At 38.0% G+C, this 23,540-nt stretch overlaps 1 protein-coding gene and 1 long non-coding RNA gene across 3 annotated transcripts in view; one reads left to right on the top strand and one right to left on the bottom strand.

Annotated features, from left to right (window-relative positions):
• LOC134476443 (uncharacterized) overlaps positions 1 to 23,540 on the top strand; it is a 141,506-nt gene that overhangs the window by 91,382 nt on the left and 26,584 nt on the right. The window contains exon 4 of one of the 2 annotated variants that reach the window (XR_010048093.1): positions 20,220 to 20,577. This is a non-coding gene — a long non-coding RNA (uncharacterized LOC134476443). Of the gene's footprint in view, positions 1 to 20,219; positions 21,335 to 23,540 lie in introns of those variants that run through there. The other variant, XR_010048094.1, reaches the window with a different exon arrangement.
• LOC100728908 (prolactin-inducible protein homolog) lies at positions 2,428 to 7,841 on the bottom strand. The gene is made up of 4 exons (XM_003475314.1): positions 7,747 to 7,841; positions 6,212 to 6,317; positions 2,849 to 2,963; positions 2,428 to 2,552 (listed from the first exon to the last, which is right to left on the bottom strand). The coding sequence occupies exons 1-4, from the start codon at positions 7,839 to 7,841 to the stop codon at positions 2,428 to 2,430; spliced, it is 441 nt and encodes a 146-aa protein (XP_003475362.1).

Here is a 23,540-nt window from a genome sequence, read left to right as displayed (position 1 = left end):
CATCCAATCTTCTCTGCCTTATTTCTGTTGAGCTCTTTTTCTGTCATTAGTTGTCAGTTTGTCTTCTTCATTTTGCTTTCTGCTCCATTCATTGTGGCCTCTCTGCTACTGTCTCTGAAGTCTTAGTATTTTTCTTTTTAAGAATATCCTGCAGTATTCTCTGTAGAGTTGAATTGGTGGTTACAAATTTCCCTAGTTCGTCTTTATCCTGGAAGCACCTTGTTTTTCCATCAATTTCCAGGGATAGTTGTGCAGGATATATCAATCTTGGCTGGAGGTTATTGTCTTTCAAAGCTTGAATTATTTCCCCCCACGCTCTTCATGATTTGATGGTTTGTGCCGAGAAGTCTGCTGTAATTCTGATGGGTGTTTCCTTGTAAGTGATCTGTTTCTTGTCTCTGACGGCTTTTAATATTCTGTTCTTGTATTGGATTTCTGGAATTTTAATTATTGTATGCCTGGATGTTGCTCTGTTTGGGTGTAGGTGGCTGGGGTCCTGTATGCTTCATACAACTGAGTATCTTTACCTTTTGCTAAATTAGGAAAATTCTCCTGGATTATTTCTGTGAGTAGCTTTTGTAGTTCATTTGTTTGTGTCCCTATTTCTTCTTTTATGCTCTTAATTCTTAAGTTATAAATCCTCTTATCATCTTCTAGTCTTTGTATTATTGCTGCTTGTTTCTTTGTTATTTTTAAGAAGTTTTTCGTTTCATGCTCCCATATTACAGATCTGCCCTCCAGTTCAGATAATCTGTCCTTAGTTTCTTTCAAGCTGTTATGCCAGTTTTTGATAGAGTTTTTAGTTTCCTGGTAATCTCTTTGAACCTGCTTCATGTATTCTATGCTTTCTCTATTTTCTCCATTAAACAATTCTCCCCTCTTTTTCTGTTCTTCCATTCCACCATCGGTTTTTTCTCAGGTGGTGCTTAACATTTCTCTAACTATTCTGCTTATGTCTAGCTTCAGGTCATTAATAACTTCATTCCTGAACTTGTCTATGAGGCTCTGGAGATAGAGCTTTATATCTATTGGTGCTGTGTCTGCTATTGCCTCTGTCTCAGGACTGGGGGCCGAGGAGCCTTTCTTGTTGCTGCCTCTTCCCATATTCTTTGTTCCTTATATATGCAAGCATATAGGAGGCCCAGCTTCCTTCCCTGTGGGCCACAGTCTGATTGAATTGTGCCGGCTATGTGTTCCCGCCCACCACAGTGCACCAGGAAGTTGCAGACCAGGCAGCCTATGTGCGGCCTGCCCTCCCAGGTCAGTCTACCTTCAGGTGCTGGGACCTGGGTTGTGCTAGCCTACTGGGTCTCAGCCAGCAGCGTCACATAGGCTAGGCACTGCTTACCAATCCTGCTTGAGAGGGGGATACGTGACTGAAGTCACTGCAGTGCCCTGTTCCCGCAAGTCTGCCTGGTCCCAGAATGTCCTCTGTTGGAGTGTCCTAGACCATGGAAGAGTCCCAGTTTCTCTCACTCACCGCAGGTCAATGCACAGCTCCCTGCCCGTCGTGCTTTCCACTCTGTTCACCAATTCCCGTTCTCAGAGCTTTCGCTCGTCTCTCTCCCTGCTGAGCGGATGTAGATGCAGCGGCGGCGGCAGGGAAACCCAAATCGCGGTTTCCAATGGCGCGGGCTCCAGCTTCCACAGCTTTTCTGTTCCTCTTATAGCACCAGGATTGCATTCCCAGTTGGTTTCTCTCAGCCCTGTTCGTTCTTGGGTCAGCAGGGCATATCTCCTCTTGCTTATGATTCCTCACTCCACACCATTCCTGAATTCTAAGCTGGGCCTTTCAGAGAGCTTCCGTAGCTGCTGCTATCTGTCTGCCATGTTCTCCCAGAAGTCCCATGTTTTCATGTATTTATTTGCCATTTGTATTTCTCCATCTCAGGACTGCATGTTCATTTCAGATGCCCATTTTTGGATTGGGTCTTTGAATTTGGGGGCAACAGAGTAGAACATTGTGCTATGGTCCAGCCAGTGAACCACATGCTTTATCTCTGTCTTCAAGGCAGTACAGTTTCTTTGTCCTCACCCCTGAGGGAAGACCTGAAAACAAAGGAGTGAAGATGTCCAAGTGAGAGGGAAACTTAACTGCCAGTAATACTTCTGTTCATTGTTTCCTCTGAGTTTTGTGGACACCATCTTGGTCTCTGTGCAAATGGTTTTTCTTGTCTTTCTTTTTTCTTTGTTTCTTTAAGACAATATATAGTGAGACTTGTAAAGTCTCCTCCATAAAACGTCTTTGAAAGAATAATCTTATAGAAATCTGGGGCTCTTGGAAGATTTTAAGGGCAGATTTTGAAAGGAAATACAACAGAACTAGGAAAGCAGATGAGAAATTTATTTTAGAGGTTGCATCAGATTCCTCCAACCATACTTACGTAGGAAACCAAATGGACATTGTAACATACATAAGACTTTCTATTACTTTATGAACAGGGTACTAATTTTAGCAATTCGACCTCCTTTGATAGGTATCACTGCATCATCTTTAGGGCAGATATTTTTTTCTTGAATAATGTCAACCACTGCTGCAACTTGTAGGGTGTCTGGAAGAAAGGAGCACAGAGATAATCTCAGAGACACTGCAGGGTCTCTTATTTTATGCTGGGATCAGGTACCTACCTACCTAAGGGGGCCTCAGTTTCCCCAAATCATTTACAAATTGATCATCTGTCTTTAACTTTTCTCAAGCAGTTCCTTCCTTTTGGATCCTGGGCATCATTTCATTGGCTCCCCGTGGTTCCCTTCCTTACTCTGCCCTCTGCTCTTCCACCTGAAAGTTCTGTTTCTATTTTTCCTTACATGCTGGACAGTTCCTCCCTCAGACAGTAGCTGAACTCACTGTTGGTGTGGATGTCCCAGGACAAGGTTCTTGGGTAGTCTTTACAGAGGCAGGTGGTGTATTTATAGTTGAAGGCTCCCTCAATTGGCTTACTGCTCTTGAGATAAGCTTTAATCTGGTGGACAGAGAAGAATCAGTATTAATTTGGCATATTGGAAAGGGAAGAAATACAAGAGATGAAGAAGCTTGATGTAGTCAAGAGCTATGGAGCAGCCCTCTTAGTAGAACCTTTCAAGGGACTTTTTGATGTCAGATTCTTTCTCCTCCTGTCCTTTAACTTCTACCTGAATTTTGGGCATGGCTCAAGAGAGGACACGAATATTCAAAAATAAACCCACCATCTTTATCATGGGGTGGCAGTCCATTGGGGAAGGTCAGTCTTAGTTATCAGTGAGATTCTAAGTGATTGGTCTATATGATCTTTTACTTTGTTACTCTGTTACCTGGGGTGTAGGCACCAAGGCTGACCTTACAAGGTTGACCAGGCACCACTGCACTCCCTTCTAAAATCATGACTTTTGATGATTGAAGTTAGTCTCTTCAATAACAATTTCTTCCACTATGAGATGGAAGCCCTTATCTTTTGAGGTTGGGTATTAGATCAGCTAAGAAATTTCTTTCTTTCTTTCTTTCTTTCTTTCTTTCTTTCTTTCTTTCTTTCTTTCTTACCTTCCTTCCTTCCTTCCTTTCTTTTTCCAATTTGAAGTTCTTGCCAATTTAAGGGTTCAGATTATTGTGTATATCAACTTCTAGCTAGTGTTAACAGAGGAGTTTTATCCTCGGGCCTATAATCCCAGAGGAACCTGTGAATATATTCATTAACTCTGTGACTACTAATGGAAAGATGTTGCATCTTCATTTTACTGTTAGCTGACATTTCACATTCCTTTAGGAACAAAAGGCATTCATGCAACACTGTAACATCAGCACTATGTGTGATTTTATAGTAAGGAACAAAATGATTCCTATCACTTGATAGACTACAATAGCTCAAATTTTGCCCAGACTCATCACTGCCCTGAATGTGTGGGAGTTGTCAGAATGGCTGGCTTCTGATTACTGAAGCCACCTGCCAACTGCCCACCCCAGAAGCCTTCTGTGATCCCTGGCAGTTTTGTACTGAGTAACCCTTAGCCCAACAGGAAATCTTAGTATTCTCACCAATCAATGTTACTCAGAACTCCCTGGAGAATACTGGTATTCAAAATCACCTGTCCTTGTAATGTTTACTTTTTAAAAACTGGATTTGTAATAAGATCTCATCACAATGAGAGCTTTCAATACTTGTATTGAAATTAAAACATCAGAATCCTTTGGATGTCCAGCCTGTCAGGTGCCAGGTGTGTCAAGGCTAAGCCAGTTTACTGTGTACCTTTTTCCTCAAGGTGAACAGGAGCAGTCACAATAGATCATGTCTTCATAACATAAAACTTGTTTATAATTTAAATGTATTGGCTTTTTCAGCTTATGCGTAAATATACATTATTGTTTCAAAGTTTTACTTTAGTTTTATCAGTTTTTAATGTGACAGTTTTCATAAATAATTTCTTATACTTTTTGCATTTAAAATAATTTTTTTCTTGATAACATCAAGTTTATTTCAATTTTAAAGGTTTTTTTGGCCTTTTTTGAGACAGGATTTTACTTTGTTCCAGTTGGCTTTGACCTAACTTTGTGGACCAGGCTAGCCTCAAATTTGCTGTGGTCTTCCTACGTCAGCCTTTCGAGTGCTGAGTTTACAGATGTGTGCCACCATGCCCTGCCTAATTTTAAAGTATTCTATAATCTTTATATTCAAATGCATAATCACATGAGTAATCCATTCTGTTTTAATTCTAAAATGAGTATTTGTCTAAGACCACTTTATTTAAAAAATCACTTGTAAAACAGTTGATTGAAAATGAAGTGGGAGAAATTTCAAATTTGTAAACAAATTCTTTTTTCATAAAATTTTTCAAACATAAATATGTTTAAAAGCATGCATTCATTTTTTATTCAAAATTACAGGTGAATTTTGGTTAGCACAATTTTTTTACATGAGTTTTTTCTTGTTTGCAAATGAACTGACTCAGATTGAAGTTTCCTGTCCTTTTATATGCATTTAGGTCTCACAAAGATCACTCTATTGAACTGCACCAGCATGACTCTCAAATGTATACTTTTTTTGATCACAGTCTCACATGTCATTTGTAGATTTACACACATTTTATAAAGCTTTAAATTTTTTATGGATGGAAATGAAACTTTATCTACTATGATCATAAACAAATATAGCTAATATTTAATCTATACAACATGAACACAATTACCTTATCTGTATCTTTAATGTATCTATGGATACATTAAAAAATATAAAGTTGAAAAACTATGAATTATCCTTCTTTCTACCTTATATCATCATATATGGTTTGAATTATTGGACAGCAAACAGACAAATTTTACAAAACATCTGGAACATTCTTTTCTCAGTGATCAAAAATTGTTCTTACAGGTATGGCGGCATGTTTAGAAAGCATTTTAGTGAAAGGGTATCTTCATATCCTCAATTTTGTTTCTTGCTTGATTACTGGGCTTAAATTCCACTTGAATCAGAAGAGCCGTGCTGGGGGGGAAATATGGCATGTAACGCCGTAACCCCAGCTACTCCTTGTATGGTCTCCGGAACAGAGCTTCTGCATGCCCCAGACTGCGTCAGAAATTTATACACTCTGGCTTCTCCCTACATCTCTGAGTAAGTGAGATGCCGCGTTTTGACAAGACCCTCCACCCCAAGGGACTTTTAGGTATGTCATGATTTGACAGCCTGTGCTGTCGTTCAGAGTGGACTGTCCACTGACAACTGCTGAGCTAAGCAAAGAAGTCTGTTATCCCTCTGGGGGAGGTCTGACCAGAGTCAGCTTCTGGTGAGTCAGGAAAATAGAGCAGAGGAAGAGCAAGAGGAAAGCAGACTCATGGCAGAGCTAACAGAAGAGGCACCAGAGCCTGCAGTCTTCATCACAGGTGGGTCAACCTGCCACCCAGGCCTGCAGAATATTCTTCTGAGCGCCCCCTGCTGGAACCCAACTTGAAATTAACCATGCTCGGTACCTTGCAGGAACTGCTAGTTTTCTGGTCTTTTTTTTCTTTCATTCTTAATTCCTAGTCCTTGTTCCTCCTTTCTCATTTTTTTAAGACCTTGCTGGATCAGAGTTGCTTCATTTGTAAGATAAAAATAGACATCTTCGTCATTCTCCCACAATCATTCTGAGGCTCGGGTAGCCTAAAATATTTGAGAATATATTATTATCTATATTGTGCAATGTAAAGTGAGAGGATTAAGGAGTCAGATTTGTCCTGAGGCTGTTCTCCCTGGCCTCTACTTACCACCACACATTCTCTCAATTCTGTCTGAACTTTAAGCTTCAAGGTGATCACTTCACCTGCTTTTGCTTCCTTCGGCATCTGCACATTGGCTATTAGTGATTTTCGACTGATTCTAGGAGAGCAAAGCACGGGACAATGATCAGAGATTAGTCCATAGGAGAAGGTGGGAACCCTGAGGTGACAGGAGGTAGAGGGCCAATGCCAGGGAGGGGATGATGGGGGCTGATCAGCTGCTCAGCATCAGACTCCCCAAGGACCACTATGTGTTGGTTGGTTTGGATGCTTTGTGTGGGTTCAGTCTTGTGGAAGAGTAAATATGTCCACTTTTTCAACTGAAAAAATATTTAAAAACCAAAAAAAAAATTAAGGTATGTTATCCTATTTTATTATTAACATTTGGATCTGAACCTATCTCCACACAGAGGTTTCTGCGAATATTTTTTTTTTTTTTTTGTCTTTTTCATTGGTACCGGGGATCGAACTTACCACCGCCTGCTTGCAAGGCAGGTGCTTATGCTGCTGAGCTAAATCCCCAGCCCCATTTCTGAGAATATTTACCACCATCATACCAGCTTGAAAGAGCCGTGAACAGCTTCTTCCAGGACAGGATATCTGGCTAGGGCCCCACAGAGCACTTCTAAGGTGTACCTCCAGATACACAGCTCTCCAAGGTCTTACCTTGGAGAGAAAAACACAGTTTTTCTGGGTGTCATTGCTTCTCTAGGGACACTCTGCATTTCCCACTTTATTTGACTTCCCTAATTGTTTTCTTTTTAAAACTAGAACCATCCAGGTCCCAGGGTGGGCATGAGTTACAGGCCTGTCATAGTCATCATCTTTGGCTTCAAGACAGTAAATATATCTAAGCTTTCTGCTGGCTACCTCAATCTCAGACCATGGGATGAAAGGAGAGTGCTTTATCCTTCAGCAAGCCCTGCCAAAGCTGCACCGAGCTGTTGCTAAAACTCTCAGGCTTCTGTATCTTTTCTTGTGTGAGGCAAAGTATGAGAAGGTAAAAGTTTATGGAGCAGCAATGAATATAAAGTTTATGGAGCTGAAAAGCTGATAAAGTTTATGAAGCAGAAAACAAAGAAAGTTGAGGATGATCTGTGGTTCAATGAATAAGAGTGAGACTAACTTTTGTTTTTGGGATATAGGCTTTTGCTTTGTTGTTCAAGTTGGCCTTGAACTCTATATGTAACACATGTTGACCTTGAACTATGGGTGACTTTCCGAATTTAGCCACCTGGCTCCTGGAATATAGGCATGAGTCTGTCTTGGAGTAAAACTGTGTTAATTACAATCTCTGTGAACAAGGTGAGCCTTATTCCACAAGTAAACAGGAAATGTGAGGTGGGAGTTGATGGAGCTTTGTAAGTGGAGGGAAGTGAAACTCACTACCATGTTCATAAGCCCCTGAGCCTAGAATTCTGCGAAGCTTAAAGAATCTCCAAGAAGGGATATGCTGATTTCTAGGTTAGAAGAGGAGCCCTCCCCATGGGTTTTGTGTTAGGGAGGAGAAGGGCTTGGCTCACGTGTCTTCCTGAGCTCCGCTGATCCCTAGCTGCAGGCATTGAACCAGGAGCAGGGTGGCAGAGCTGGCCCCAAACAGAAGCTGGAAAGCACACATACTGGAAGATTCAGAAGTAATGTCCAGGGACTGTAGTGTCCCAGCCAACACAGCTCTTATATGCAGATCAAGGAAGTGAAGAGCTGTGTGTTAGGTGCATGAGGTGAATCACTTTCCTTACTCATGATCTTTCCTTGTTGACCTAAAGTTTACTCTTCTATGAAAAAAATTCAATGTTTAATCAGATTGTTATAATTTGGGAGAGATGCCCTTTATTTTCTCAGTATCAGAGCGTCTTAAAATGACTCTTCTCTACTTACAGTTATATTTTTTCTTTTCCTCCTTGTGTAGTTATCAGTTTTGTGTGCAGCCTTGACTTAAGCCACCATCTTTGCAAGACGTGAGCCTGCCACAGTGGTTCAAAGCTACAGTTCTAGAGCACATTCACTTGATTATTTTATAGTAAATTCTAGATGACATGTCACTAAAAAGATACTTTGGAATTATAGGGTGATCAGGGTCTCCCTGGAGCCCACCATCAATTATATCATAAGAGAACTCAGGAAGTGTAGCTTTTCTGTGGGTTCTAGAGAGGTGGGACCAGAGAAGAGTAAGAACTAGTGTCATGGTTGGGATGCAATATGAAGGTATTTATGATTGTTAAATCCTTTGGAATGTCAGGGCAGTAACAAATCCTACAGATGGTTTAGATCCTAGATACTACTAAGTCTCAACCACAGGGGACTAGTAATTTTAATTCTAGATAGTTTCTCTAAAGAGGTAACAGTTCCTAATCAGATTTTTTTGCACTAGAGAGTGTTTCATTCCATGATTATGAAGTGATTTTTCACACAAGTCTGGGGCAACAGGCACAGGGGAGGACACATTGGGAATGAGCTCATTCACTAGAGCAGAGCATAAGCCATGTCTAGGTGATGTCCTGGATCAAGAACTCCGCTCTGTGGAATCAAGGGGAAACTTACTTTTGCCAACATTGGCATTGTACTATTTCTCTTTGCTAAATTAAAGTATTCCTTATTCTATGACTTGTGAATTATGGAATTCATTTATACTCTTTGCATGAAGAGAACCCAAAAAGTTGCTTTCAATCATGAGAGAAAAATCATTATTCTGGGAGTTGCCTGTGTAAATCAGCAGAGACAGAGTTAAGAATTACCATCTGGACATATGCTTTCAGACTTGGATGTATCTTAAAATTCCCTTGCCTGAGTGTTCTATTTCTGTACCTCTATTCTCTTTCCTTTGAGGGTTATATCATGTCATTCTTCACTTACAACTTCAGCAATCATTGTAATCATAGACTTTCTACTTTGTTTCTCTTTCCTCAACTTACTAACAATTTGTTTTCCACTTTGCCCTGGTCACAGTGACCTCCTTCATAACATTACTTATGTCTTAGTGTTTAATGCTTTATTTTTCTCTTACTTAGTTGAATGATTACCATCATAAAGAAATTATAACTAACATGAGCCAAAGATTAACACTAAAGGCTCTAGATTGTGTCTACACTGGGAAAATACACAATGGGCTGTTTGGTGGAGCTCTTTCCTCTTTGATGGCACAGTCCATTTCAGTGTTTACTTCAACACTCACAATAAGTTAGACCTCAGAAACAGCAGAGGAGGATGAATTAAGGAATGTATTCAAGAAAAGTGTTCACTCTTGTATAAACCAGCAGGGAATTGTGATACTCAGACTTTTCAAAATACACAACAGTCTTTAGTACTATGCTGTCATTTACTGATGTGATATTTAGTTTTGTATACGAACTTGTCTAGGAAGGGTACCTAGTTGTTAGTAGAAACCAATCTAGATGTTTTTGTAAGGACATTTTTCAAGGACATGATTAGTATTTAAATCAGTAGCCTTCAGTAAAGGCAAATCCACCATGCAAATCTGCATGTTTAAACTCTGTTCGAGGTTAACACAGAGATATCAGAATTCATGGAGCTGAACATACTTGTAAGTCAGTACTTCAGAAGCAGAATAGAGTAAACGACTTTTCAAATCTGCAAATAACTGCAATAATGCTTTCAGAATGGAGTTTATGACAAGTTTGATGACAATGCCACTTATGTGCCAATGTTATTGTTTGAAATTTAGCCTAGAAGACAGCTCTTTGTTGGTAAATATGAAACAGTATTGTCACAGCGTGAGCAACCAATATGTCTCACAAGGTTAAGAGATCAAATAGAGGCTGAGAAGACCAGATTAAAAAAAAAATTAGAAGGCCTACAGAAAACACATACAAAGACACAAGGAAAGAATTAACAGTTCAGGGGAAGCTTATTTCAGGCAAAATTTGCAAATAGTGGGATCATAGAGCTTACAGTCCTCATAAAAGACCAGGATAAAGAATGGCTAGGACATGGAGTTGTGGGAGGGAATGATCATGGAGAATATGGCATATGCATGGCACATGTTAAATATGTTACATGCATACAATCATGAATCCTCATAGCAACCCTATGAATTAGGTTGCCATTTTCATCTCATTTTACAAATTGGGGAAAAGAGAGAGAGAAGAGAAAGGTGTCAGATCCATGTCACAGAGCCAGTATCTAGAGATATGTCCTCTGAATCAGGATTTTGTGGCATTCCCATAATTTTATTTACATTATTTAGGATTCTTTTTCAACTTTATTGATGTAAAATATAGACAAAACATTCTGGGAAGGGTATTTGTAAAGCAGGAGGCCTGAGGCTTCTGGTTATCAACTCAGTGGCAAATATGCATATGAATGGGATCAAAATGGGAGCATGGACCTCGTGGCTCTAAATCCTGAGCTTTGCATCCCATGTCTCTGGGTGTGTTCAAGTGGCCAAGTTAATAACTAGCAAAATTAGGATTCAACTCAAATAAATGCATTTTATAGCTGAGGAAAGTAAACTTACAGAGCTTTTCATAGCTTGTTTCAATCATACAGCCAACAAATACAACCAACCCAGTGAGAACTTATTTCAGAGTTGGCACTTATACTGACCACTCTTTATTTCCCCTTAAGAAGTGTACAAGATGTGTACAAGGACATTTAATGTGTACTATGTAATGAGTTGTTTACTCAAGGAGGGTATTTTCAAGATTAATGTTCAAATATTGCAACCTGCATGACAATCTTCCTAAGAAAAGATTGAGCATGTGTGTGTGTTCACGTGTATATTAACAATAATAAAGCTACCTTCTCTGGTGGATTAACAGTAAAATTTTACAGGTTACATAGAGTAGAAGTCTATTTTTTGTTTGTTTGTTTTTATTTATTTTTATTTTAAAGAGCAAAAAAGTAACAATAACAGTAAAATAGAGTTTCAAAAGAGGCTAATAAGATAGTAACAATAATTAATAAATTGAGTATTGCTGTCTGCATAATAGTTACTCAGAGTACAAGATATAGGCATAAAATAGCATTCAGATAATATCAGCAAAAATCTTTCTTTTCAAAGAACTAAGAGAAACTGGATATACAATTATTTTAACTAGTGTGTATGTGTGTGTGTGTATCCCTTTTCTTTTTTTTTCTTTCTCCTTTCCTCCCTTAGTTTCTATTTACTTTTAAATAATTTGTTTCCAATTTACACTATCTATTGTACATTTTGGATCTTATTTACTCATTCCACTCCTACTAATGCGACAATGTGATGTTTATACATGTGGGTCTGGTTTATTTCACTTACGAGTATGGTTTCAAGTTGTATTCATTTACCTATAAAAGCCTCAATGAATTAATACACATTTCTCAGACTAAGAAATAAAAATTGAAAATAAATGTATGAAAAAATGTTCATTATGACTGGCCATTCAAGAGATGTAAATTAAAATAACACTGAGATTGCATCTCACTTCAGAAAGAATGGCTATCATCAAGAAATCAGCTAATAACAAATGCTGGCAGGGCTGTGGGGAAAAAGAAAACCTTCTCTACTTCTAAAAAGTACCAATGGCTAATAAATACATGAAATCCACCATAACCAACTATTCACAAAGCAGCCACCATCAGGGATGCTTCCCACAGGTAACCAGTATGGGAGCCAGCCCTGCACCAGTATACCCAAGTACTAGAATTGGATATCCATAGCCAGTGCTGGCCAGGAGAACCAACCAGTCATGCTTCCGAGAAACTGCAGAAAGTGCCTAGAACCCCTGCCTGCTTGTCTGGAAGAACTCAGGAAAGTGTCAAATTGTAGAAGCAAAAGGCACTCTCTGGCCTCCAACCTTTCAGAACAAGTCCAGGAGATATAAACACAGAAGAGACTGGGAGTGTCACACCTGAAGTTTCTGAAGTGATGGCAACAGAAGTCAACAATCAACTTTATGAGACTATAAAAGAAGTTAGGAAGGAAATACTATGTCAGGTAAAAGAAGAAATGAAAAACACAGTAAAAGAATTTCTGAGCATTTCTAAAGAAGATATAGATTTAAAAAAAGCCTACAGGAGCACAGGAAAATGAGAGAAACCTTGAATGGACAATATAAGAAAGATTCAGAATGCATGAAGTGGACTCAAAGAGATAACTAAGAAATTAAAAACTCCATTGAAAGCTGGAAAAACCATTTGAAAGACACTGAAGATAAACTTTCAGACCTCAAAACCAAGCACTCAGCTAGTGATCACAAAAAGAAAGGTCTCTTAAAAAATAACAAGGAACCAGGAAATAACAATTCAACAGCTGCAAAATGATGCAAGGAAAAACAATTTAAGGATGACAAGCATCAGTGAAGAAGCAAGAGTAAACACTTTGACATAAAAAGTCTATTTACAGAAGTAACAGCAGAAAACTTCCCAAGCATGAGCAAAGGATGTGACATGCAGATAAGTGAGGCATATAGAACTGCAGGTAGCCATAACCAAGATAAATTATACCTAGACACAGAATAACCCAGGTGCCAGAAATTTAACACAAGAACAAAGCATTAAAAGCTGTTAGATAAAAGAAACACATCACCTATAAAGGAAAACCTATCAAAATCACAACAGACTTCTCAACAACACGCACCATCAAGTCAATAAGAGGTTGGAGTGAAGTATTTCAAGTCCTGATAGAAAAATCTTCTAACCCAGATTGATGTATCCTGTAAAACTGTCTTTCAAAATTAATGGTGAAACAAGATACTTCCATGACAAAAAACAAAACAAAACAAAACAAAACTGAAAGAATTCAGGACCACCAAACCAACCCTACAAAGAACGTTGTAAGACATTGTTGAGAGAGATAAAATAACTATAGTCCCAGGAACAGTGGCAGAGGAAGATCATGAAGCAGGATAAGCAATTGAATGGAGAGGACAAGTAGGCAGCCAATGGCATGGAAGTAGCAAGGCAGAGACAAGCCAATGCATGTTGGCTATAAACATTAATGTAGGTGCCCTCAATTCCAATAAAAATAAACACAGAGTGGATCAGGAGACAGAATCTATCAACATGCTTTATACAAGACACACATTTAACTAGAAAAGAAATTCAGAGACTAAAAGTCAAAGGAGAGAAAATAATGTTTTTTTTTAAATTTTATTTTGAAAGTATACAACAGAACAAGACAGAATAAAGCCAACTAAGATCGTGCAGTGAAATTGGTACAGAGCTTCACAGCAGGTTACCGGGATAACAGTAATAGGTATCACAGTATATTTTGTTATCTTTATAATAGTTGTTCTTTCAATCATGTATATCAAAATGAGATGAAATATAGAACACTATAGAACTTATCAAAACAGAATATTGAATAGAGCAGTACCATTAATCAGAAAAGAGCAAAACAGTAATAAAAATATTTGCCTTCAAAGAGATGGTAGAAGGAAGTCCCCCTTATTTGTTATGTCAACCTCTCAGGAAGAAAATAATGTTCTATGTGACAGGAAACCAGAAAAACATAGGGGTAGCTTGCCCATCAAATTCAGAATGGATAAGAAAGTTTTGGCATTTTTATAAAATGGAGAGCTACTCAGCTATAAAGATAACCTCTTGTAGGCAAATGGATACAACCTGAGATCATGTTCATAGGTGAAATGGTTCAGAGTCACATCAGTGAATATCGTATTGTCTCCCTAGCATAAGAGAGACTAAAGGAGTTAGTGAGATCCAAAATGCACATTAGATACTGTGAAAATGAAAGGAGAGGAAATGTCTAAAAATGGAAGACAGTGGCCATTGTTAATCTATTATCTTGTTTTAAAGTCTTGTATTGTTTTCAGTGTTCTGTTTTGTTTTGTTTGATTTTATTATATTTGATGGCATGGGCAACTATTTCAAAGATAACAAAATATATTATGTTGGGTATTATTGATTTCCTATTATCTTGTTTTGAAGCCCTGTATTGCTTTCATTGTTTCATTTTTATTGATTTTATTGTTACGTTTTGTTTGATTTTATTATGTCTCCTGGTGTAGTTGTAGGCATCTACTTTGAAGATAACTGTCAATTTATTTCTTTACTGAAAATTAACAGTAAAAGTGTATTCAGCAAAGATAACAAAATTTTTCCTTTTACATGAGTTCTTTCTTATCTTCAGAGTCACAAATTTGCTCTACAGCATTTCTTGTACTTTTATTTACACATAGATTGGTTTTAGAAAGATCACTATATTTTATTTCACTGACATGATTCTTAATTATAAAATTTTATTGATTACAATGTCTCCTGCAATTTTGTAGATTTTTTGGAGCATATTTTTTTAAACCTATCACTCTTTCAGGTACAGAAATGGAACTTCATTATTTACTGTGATCAGAAAAGCAAATATAACAAATATTTAATTTATGTAACATGTGCAAAATTACTTCATGGTCACCTGTGGTTGCAGTAAATGAAATATAATGAATTAGCCTCTCTTCCACCTTATGTCATCATATGTGGTTTGAACTGTGGAACAGAAAACAGAAAAATTTGACAAAACAGCTGGATAATTCTTTGCTCGGTGATCAAGAATCTTGTTTTCTTATTTGTTTGATTGCTTTTTGATTCTTCTGTGTTTTTTCTTTAAATAAAGAATCTTGTTTTTACAAGTGTAGTTGGCACTTTTAGAATGCATTTTAGTGAGAAGGTATCTTCATGCCCTCAATTTTGTCTCTTGCTTGATTACTAGGCTTAAGTCTCACTTGAATTAGAAGAGCCATGCTGTAGGGAAATGTGGTATGTAATGCTGTAATCCCTGATACTCTTATGTATGGTCTCTGGAACAGAGCTTATGCTTGCCCCAGACTGTGTTATAAATTTAAACACTCTGATTTCTCCTACATCTCTGAGTAAATGAGATTCTGGGTTTTGATGAGACCCCTGGGTGAGTTTTACGGGCACCATGATTTGACAACCTGTGTGGTGGTTCAGAGTGGACTGCCCACTGACAACTGTTGAGCTGGAAAAAGGAGAAATGTGTGATTTCCTTGTTGACCAAAGGAGGCCTGGACAAGAATCAGCTATGGGTGTGTTAGAGCAAAAGAGCAGAGGAAGGATGAGAGGAAAATACACTCATGGCAAAGCTTATAGAGAGGAGACACCAGAGCCTGCAGTCCTCATCTCCTCAGCTACTTTACCGTACTGCCAAGGTTGCAGTGTGTTCTTTTGAGTATCCCCTGTCCAAACTCGCCATGCCCAGGACCTTGGAGAACTTCTAGTAGTTCTCTACTGTCTCTTAGGTCTTTTTCTATTTATTTCTTACTTCTTATTTTTCTTTTCTCTTTCTCAGTCTGCCTAGACCTTCCTGGCTCAGTACAGATTCATCTGTAATACAAGTCATCTTCTTTGTACTCTTACAATTGTTCTGAGGAATATTCTTTGCTCACTGATCAACAATCTTGTTCTTACAGGTGTGAGAATGTATGAGAATATTTTATCAAGTATACTTAATATTATCAGAATGAGAGTTTGACAATTTGGAACTCATAATTAAGAAGTCAGATTTGTCATGAGGTCACTTTCCAAGGCCTTTGCTCACCACCACGTATTCTCCCAATTCAGTCTGAACTTTAAGTTGCAAGGTGACTTGTTCATCTGCTTTTGCTTTCTGTGGGATCCCCATATTTACTATTGGTTCCTTTCAAGTGATTCTGGGAGAGTAAAACTGAGCACAGAAATTAGAGATCTATCCATGGGAGAGGATTGGTACCATGAGGTGGAGGATGGGTGGGCAAAGTGGTTGGTGGGGGTTGGTTCAGCTGCTCAGCATTGGATTCCCCAAGAACTATTGGTTGTGTTGGATGCTGTGTGTGAATTTACTCTTGCTAAAAACTAAGCATGTTCACTTGTTTTCCATTGACAAAATGTTTAAATATGAAGAAAAGACAAGACACAGCACTATGTGAGCCAGGTGAACCAAAAAGCCAACCTACACCCTCTTCTGAGCCAGTAGAAGCCAAACAGGCTGGGAGGAGAACCAAGAAGCCAACTTTTACCTTCCCATGAGCCAGCAACAGTCATGGGCTGTGAGGAGAACAAAGAAGTCAATCCGTGGCTTTCTGTGAACCAGCGTCAGTTGTGCCCTGGAGGAGAACTAATAAACAACTCATGCTCTTTTGTGAGCCAGTGTCAGCCAGGGAGGCCAGGAGGAGAACCGAGATTTCAACCTCCCCTATCCTGTGAGCCAGCTAGTGTGTGGGCTTGGAGATAAGAAGAGCACCACCCCCCATAGACAACTGGCTGATTCAGAGAACACCGGCTGAAATGAAAACTACTGAAGTAAAAAAAAAACAACCCAGCTTAATGCTTATATTGTTTGTTTGACTTTGCAGGCCAAAAGCTGGTAGTCTGAGCATCTATTTAGAGGAAAATAATATGCAATATGGCAACTATGGGGGATTTCCTTGTGTCTTGTTTTTGAAATCCAATATTTTTTCACTATTTTGTTTGGTTCCATTTTATTGTTTTATTTTATCCCCTTTAAAAGAAAAAATGAGGATGAAAAATTTAAAAGCCTCCAATTCTACTTCAGGTAAGTACAACTGAAAAACAGACACAGTATTCCATGTTCTTTGCTAACATCTGGACCTAAACCTGTCCTCCCACAAGATTTTGGAGTGTGTTTGCCTCTATCACACCAGCTTCATAAAATCCTGAAGTGTTTCCACCAGGACTTCGAGCCACAGTTTCTCACAGCACCTCCAACAGTAGCGCCATTCAGAATCATAGCTCTGATTTATCTGTAAGAGAAAACTCCAAAGTTTTGCTAAATATCTCTACTTCTTCCCAAACCTCTAATTTCACTTCCTATGTCATTTTACTTCCCTATTTTACTGCTTTCTTCAAACCAAGACCTTCCACAAATTATCTTGTAAATCTCTTTTCCCAGTTCCCAGTGTTCCTATTCCTCAATTTATGACCTATGAATTGTGAGATTATTTTTGTACTTTGCATGCAAGAAGTCCAGAAATTCCTTTGGGCACTGTAGAATGGCCTATATAAATCACCATAGTCAGCATTCAGAGTTTAAAGTTTAGACATGGGCTTCCAGTTCTAGATGTATCTTTTGCAATTCCCTTTCCTATGGTTACACTGCTTGCTGTATCTCTATTCTCATTCCATTGAATTGGATATCATGTCATTCTTCATTTAAATAATTAGCTATTTTAGTGATCACATACTTTCTAGTTTCTGTTCTGTGAAGTCACCAACCAAGCTTTTTTTCCACCTTGCCCTGGTCACAATGACCCTCCTTCATAACATTTTTTTATGCTTTAAGTTTTATGCCTTTTTTGGGTTTTACTTAGTTGAATGATGACTACCAAAAGTAATTTCTAGCTGATATTAGTTAAAGAATAAGGACATTGAAAATGTGACCATATATTGAAAATATAGCAGAACTCTTTAATGGGTCTCATCCCTTCTTGAAGGCTTCCCTTCAGGATTGTGCAGCACTCACAATAATTTAGACTTCAGAAAAATAAAAGGACACTGAGTGAAGAGAATGTATTATAGATAAAGTGCTTACTCTCCTACAGAAACCTTTGATCTCAAAACTCTTCAAAATACACAACAAGGGCTGGAGATTCAGCTCAGTATCATAAGCTCCTGCCTTGCAAATGGTAGGTCGTGAGTGCAACCCCCAGTACAAAAAAAAATAATACACAACACATCTGAAGTATTATGCTGCCATTTCCTGATGTGATACTTAGTTTTATGTGCTAACTTGGCTAGATTTGGTGCCTAGTTGTCCTTAAACACCAATATAAATGTTTTTGTTGATTTGATTTTTAAGGGTGTGATTAACATTTAAATGAGTAACCTGTGATAAAGCAGATTATTTTTACTGGAGTTGGCTTAAAGGGAAATCCATCATCAGTAGTCAAATCCACCATGCAAATGTCTACGTGTCCCAAGTCTGTTCCAAGTTTATACAGAGATATCATTATTCATGGAACAGAACACATTTGTAAGGTCAGTGTTTCCGAAGCAGAAAAGAGTAAATAGCTTCTCAAATATGCAGATGACATGCAGCAATGATTTCAGAATTTATGACAGCATGGAGTTATGTTGCAATAGTTGCCAGTGTTATTGTTGGAAATTCAATCTAGCAGATGGCTCTTTGGGTGTTTACATGAACTAAAATTGTCACATGTAAGCAACGAACATATCTAGTAAGTGTTAGAAACAAAATAGAAAAAGATTAAGACCAGACAATAAGAAAATTCAAGACTTACAAAAAAGACATCCAAAGATACAAAAGGAATGAATTAAGAATCACAGGAAGATAATCACAGCTGAAATTTAAAAACAGCTGGATGAGCACAAACCAGACTGTTTTCATAAAAAAGCAAGATAAAAAAATGGCCAAACTATAAAAAGGAGTTTTGGAAGCCAACACTAATGGAGGACATGTCATGTGCATGGAAATATGATAAACATTTTACATGCATTTAATCACCCCATAGCAATCCTGTGAAGCAGTTTGCCAATTTTATACTATTTTTCAAATGGAGAAAATGAAACAGAGATGAAATAGACATTAAGCCTATATCACAGAGCCAGTAATTAGTGATGTCAATTTTGGATCCAGATTTTGTGGAATCCCCACAGTTTTATTCATGCTATTTGGGATCACCTTTCAGATGCATAGCACGAATATATCAACATAAAATATCTCTGTATTGAAAGGGACGCTTGTATATTAAAAACCCTGGAGCTTGTTGCTATCAATTCAATGGCAAATATACCTGTGAGTGGCGCCAAATGTAAGTACAGGAAGTCTGGGTTTAACACTTAGCTTTGTACACATACCTATTGTGTGCACAGAACAAGTTAGATCATAGCAAAATTGGGGTTAAGTATCAAGTAATGTGATGCCAGAGTCTGTCCTTGACTATTTGTCTATCCTGTTTTTAGTATTACAACATTTTGTAATGGAGGAAAGTAAACTCAGAGATTTTCAGCGCTTGTTCTAATCATACAGCCAATGAATGTAAAAGAGTTATTCAAACCCAGTGAGAACCTAATCCGGAGTTGGCTATTGTATATTCCCTCTTTATTTGTGAAAGCATGAGATATATAGGGCATATACAAGGACATTAAACTTGTACTGAGTATGTAATGAGCTCTTCACCAAAGGAGGCTGCTTTCAAGATCCATTTTGAATTGTTAAAACCTGTATCTAAACCTTATTGTGTCAAAGATCAAGTAACTAAATGAGTCGGGATGTTTCTGTATCCTCTATTCTGTTCCATTGATCCACATATCTGTTTTATTCGGGTACCATGCAATTTTTAATCACTATCCTTTGCAATATAGCTTGAGTTAGAAATTATAAGGTCTCTTGATTTTCTCTGGTCACACAAAATTGCTTTTTCTATTGTGGGTCTTTTCTGAATCCATATGAGTTTTAGGATTGTTAAAGTGTGCTGTTGGTATTTTGATTTGTGCTCCATTGAAACTATATAATAGTTTTGGGAATATGGCTGTTTTGAAAATATTGGTTCACCTACTGTCCAGGACCTGAGAACATCTTTTCATTTTCTTTTAATTTTTTTTAATTTTTTTCTCTTTTTGGTGCTGGGGATCAAACTTACAACCTCACGCTTGCCAGGCATGTGCTTGTGCCATTGAGCTAACTCCCCAGCTCAATCTTGCTATTTTCTCATATCCTTCTTCTTCAATCTCTTTTTCCTTCTTTCTTTTCTTTTCTGGAGGTCTTGCACTTCCTTGATTAGGTTAAGTCCAAGGTATTTCATTTTTCTTGAAGCTACTGTAAATGGTATTGTTTTCAAAATTTCCTTCTAATTGAGTTTATTATTAGTGTACACAAATGCTATTGATTTTTTTGTGTTGACCTTGTATCCTGCTGTGTGGCTGAAGTTGGTTATTAATTCTAAGAGTGTTTTGGAGAAGTTCTTTGGGTCTTCTATGTAGAGTATTTTGTCTTCTGCAAATCATGATAGTTTGAATTCTTCCTTTTCTATATGTATCCCTTTTATTTCTTTCTCTTGCTTACTTGTTTTAGGTGTTTCAAGTCCTATATTGGGAAAGAGGAGCCTGCCAACCTGCCCTGCCACTACTGGGGTCAAACTACCACCTCCTGCTGATTCTGCATCTTGGTTCTCCTTAACACACAGCAGCAGATGTTACAGCAAGTAACTTTCCTGATTGAGTAAGAGATGAATACCATGGAAGAAGTTTCACTCCAGGATTGAAATGTTATCCCACCATAGAAAATGGGTGAGAGAAAGTCATAGAAGACAGACTTGGAGAGCATGAGAGTTTGATATGCAACCACTTAGGCCAAGAAAGTTATAATCCTTACATTCTGTAGGGAGAGCCAGAATTTGTGAGCATAACTTTTACAGGAGGTGGATCTGAAGGTGAGTGCATCGAGTCTAGTGGTCTCTTCCAGCTCTTGCTCCACTGCATACCATTCACTAATGATCATTTTACTGTGTTGTTTAAGTGTCTATACTAAAATCATAGATCTTGATTGTATCTTGGAGGCTGGGCCTCCTGGAAGACAGTGAGTTCATGCCCTGTGCCCCTCTATTGCATTCATGATGGTGGACCTGGCTGAAACACAGTGAGTGTGTGCACTCTACCTCTCCATTATTTCCCTGATTGCAGGGCTGACTGGAAGACGGTGAGTTCTTGCTCCAGGCTTCTTTCATTATCTCCCCAGATAGCAGGGCCAACTGGAAGAGTGTAAGACCAACAGTAACCCCAAGGTCAGGACAAAAGCCTGGCACACAGATGCACACATGCCTTTGGAGGGCAAAGTGATAAGTGAGACCAGTAACATGGAACTGTCTGAAGCAACAGCAAAGATACAGCTGTTGCACTATGGAGAACTCCACTGACAGAAGACCAGACCTAGCATCCATATCCAGAGGCCAAGACAGACTTCACACCCAGCATTTCTTTGGTTGTAACATGGGCATTATCACAGAATTGTAAACATCAGAAGAAGGTAGATTCTTGGGATAGGTATAAAGGACGAACTACATCAGGAAGACATTCCTGAGGAATGGATACCTCCTGTCCTCTTTGAGGGAGGCCTCAAGGCTAGTGGTAGAGCTATATATCATGGGAAATTGGTACGCATCAACACAGAAAACAAAATAAAAGATAGAAGTTGGAGAATTGCAAGACACAAAGGCAAGGTGTGGTCCCAAATCCCCAGCCCACTCAGGACAGGCCTGGAACTCAACAAGATGGATGAAGTTGGAAATCAAACACTGAAACTTTCTGAAATGATAAAAGCAGAAGTGAAAAAAAGTGGAAAAAATTATGTAGGGAAAATGATCTCTCAGGTACAAAAATAAATGATGCTAAAAATCAAATATATTAGAGAAGACACAAAAAAGACAGATGAGCTTAGCAAAAGATGGAAACAAAAAATGTCCAACATAGGAGAGAAATGAAATCCATAAAACAGATCCAAACAGAAACACAGGAGATTAAAACTTCCATTAAAAGTATATGCAACAGATTGAGTGAAGGAAAAGAAAGTATTTCAGATCTTGATAGCAGAATTGCAACTAGAGATCATGAAAAGAAAGATAGCTCAAAAATAGCAAGAGATCACAGTAAATCAGGCCACCAGCTACAAGATGTGGCAAGGAAGAATAACATAAGTTTGGTTGGTATCACTGAGAATGCTAGAGACAGCACAAATGCCATAACAATAATAAAAATATATGTGCCTAATATAGGAGTACCCAATTATTTAAGACAATTATTGGTAGACATGGAAAAATCAAACAAAAAATAACACAATTGTAATGGGAAACACCTCAATACCTCATTATCACAGACAGATCAACCAGACAGAAAATCAGCAAAAACATATCAGAGCTTAACCAAACCTGTGAAGAAATGGGCTTATTAGAAAGAAGCATGCCCTGTCAAAAGAAATCTCCAGCATAGTGAAAAGAAAACCCACAAACTGGGAAAAGATTTTAGTGAACTCTCTCTCAGACAAGGGCCTCTTGTCTAAAACATATAAAGAATTAAAGAAACTCAGACCTCCGAAATTCAAAGATCCAATCCAAAAATGGGCATCTGAGATGAATACGCAATTCTCAGATGAAGAAATGCAAATGGCAAATAAATACATGAAAAAATGCTCATCATCATTGGTCATTAGAGAAATGCAAATTAAAACCACACTGAGATACCATCTCACTCCTGAAAGAATGGCCAGGATCAAGAAAACCGACAACAAATGCTGGAGAGGCTGCGGGGAAAAAGGAACTCTCCTGCACTGCTGGTGGGGGTGTAGACTGGTACAGCCTTTGTGGAGATCTGTCTGGAGATTTCTCAAAAAGTTGGGACTGGAAATCCCATTTATTCCAGCTATTCCACTTCTAGGCATATTCCCAGAAGAACTGAAAGCATCATACCACAGTGATATATGTGCACCTATGTTTATAGCAACACAATTTGTAATCGCCAGATCTTGGAAACAACCCAAGTGTCCATCAACTGAGGAATGGATAAAAAAGTTGTGGTATTTCTATACAATGGAGTATTATTCAGCTATAAAGAAGGATCACATTGAGATATTTATCAATAAATGGGCGCAGCTTGAGACCATACTCATAAGTGAAATAAATCAATCTCGCATGTTTGAATACCGAATAGTTTCCCTAATGTAAGTAATGATTCAAATATATAAAAATATGTGGTAATCATGATTCCCCTTTAGGTGGCCTTGAAGCCTTATAAAGTTTTCACTCATTAATTAGAAAGGCTTTATTCTGGGCTTCTTGATATGAAAATATTTGAAGCTAGAGTATATGAAGTTTTATCCAAATATTTCAAGGAAAAAGACACTATGGTAACTACTATTAAGTTGGGTTATATGGTGGTGAAGTACTAGGTTGTTGAAACAGTCATGCTGTGACCTCTATTGTTATATTGTTATGTCCTGTTTTATCTCAATCTCCCCCTTATTGTTTTAAAAAAATTATTTAGTCATTTCTTATGTTTGTCTTAATTAAAGAAAAAATCCAAAAAATTAGGATATATAAATAGTAACTCTTTTTGATTTCCTATTAACTTGTTTTGAAGTCCTGTAGTACTCCCACGATCTTGTTTTGACTGATTAGATTCTGTTCCATTCCATATGATAGTATCAAGTTTGAAGACATAGGCAACTACTTTGAAGACAATAAGATTCACTAAGATACCCATTCTGGTTTGACTATTGTCTTCTTTGGAAGTCCTGTAATGTTTACAATGCCTAAGTTTTATTGGTCTTGTTCTCTACTGTTTTGTCCAACTTTATAATATCTGATGAGATAGACAATTCTTTTTAAGGAAACAAGGGACAACG

This window comes from Cavia porcellus, unplaced genomic scaffold, assembly GCF_034190915.1.
Source record: "Cavia porcellus strain 051 isolate PalLab524CR breed Dunkin Hartley unplaced genomic scaffold, mCavPor4.1 scaffold_6, whole genome shotgun sequence".
NCBI classification, from domain to species: domain Eukaryota; kingdom Metazoa; phylum Chordata; class Mammalia; order Rodentia; family Caviidae; genus Cavia; species Cavia porcellus.
The sequence above is the reverse complement of the archived record's forward strand: the minus strand, read 5'-3'. Positions and strand labels throughout refer to the sequence as shown.

What these genes read in the sequence shown, in the direction of transcription:
- LOC100728908 (XM_003475314.1), bottom strand. Translation starts at nt 7,841, where the DNA reads ATGTGTGCTTTCCAGCTTCTGTTTGGGGCCAGCTCTGCCACCCTGCTC. An exon ending in AGCGGAGCTCAGGAAGACAC is followed by an intron (nt 6,318 to 7,746) that starts GTGAGCCAAGCC and finishes TCCTAGAATCAG; the next exon opens with TCGAAAATCACTAATAGCCA. An exon ending in CTGGGACATCCACACCAACA is followed by an intron (nt 2,553 to 2,848) that starts GTGAGTTCAGCT and finishes CCTTTCTTCCAG; the next exon opens with ACACCCTACAAGTTGCAGCA.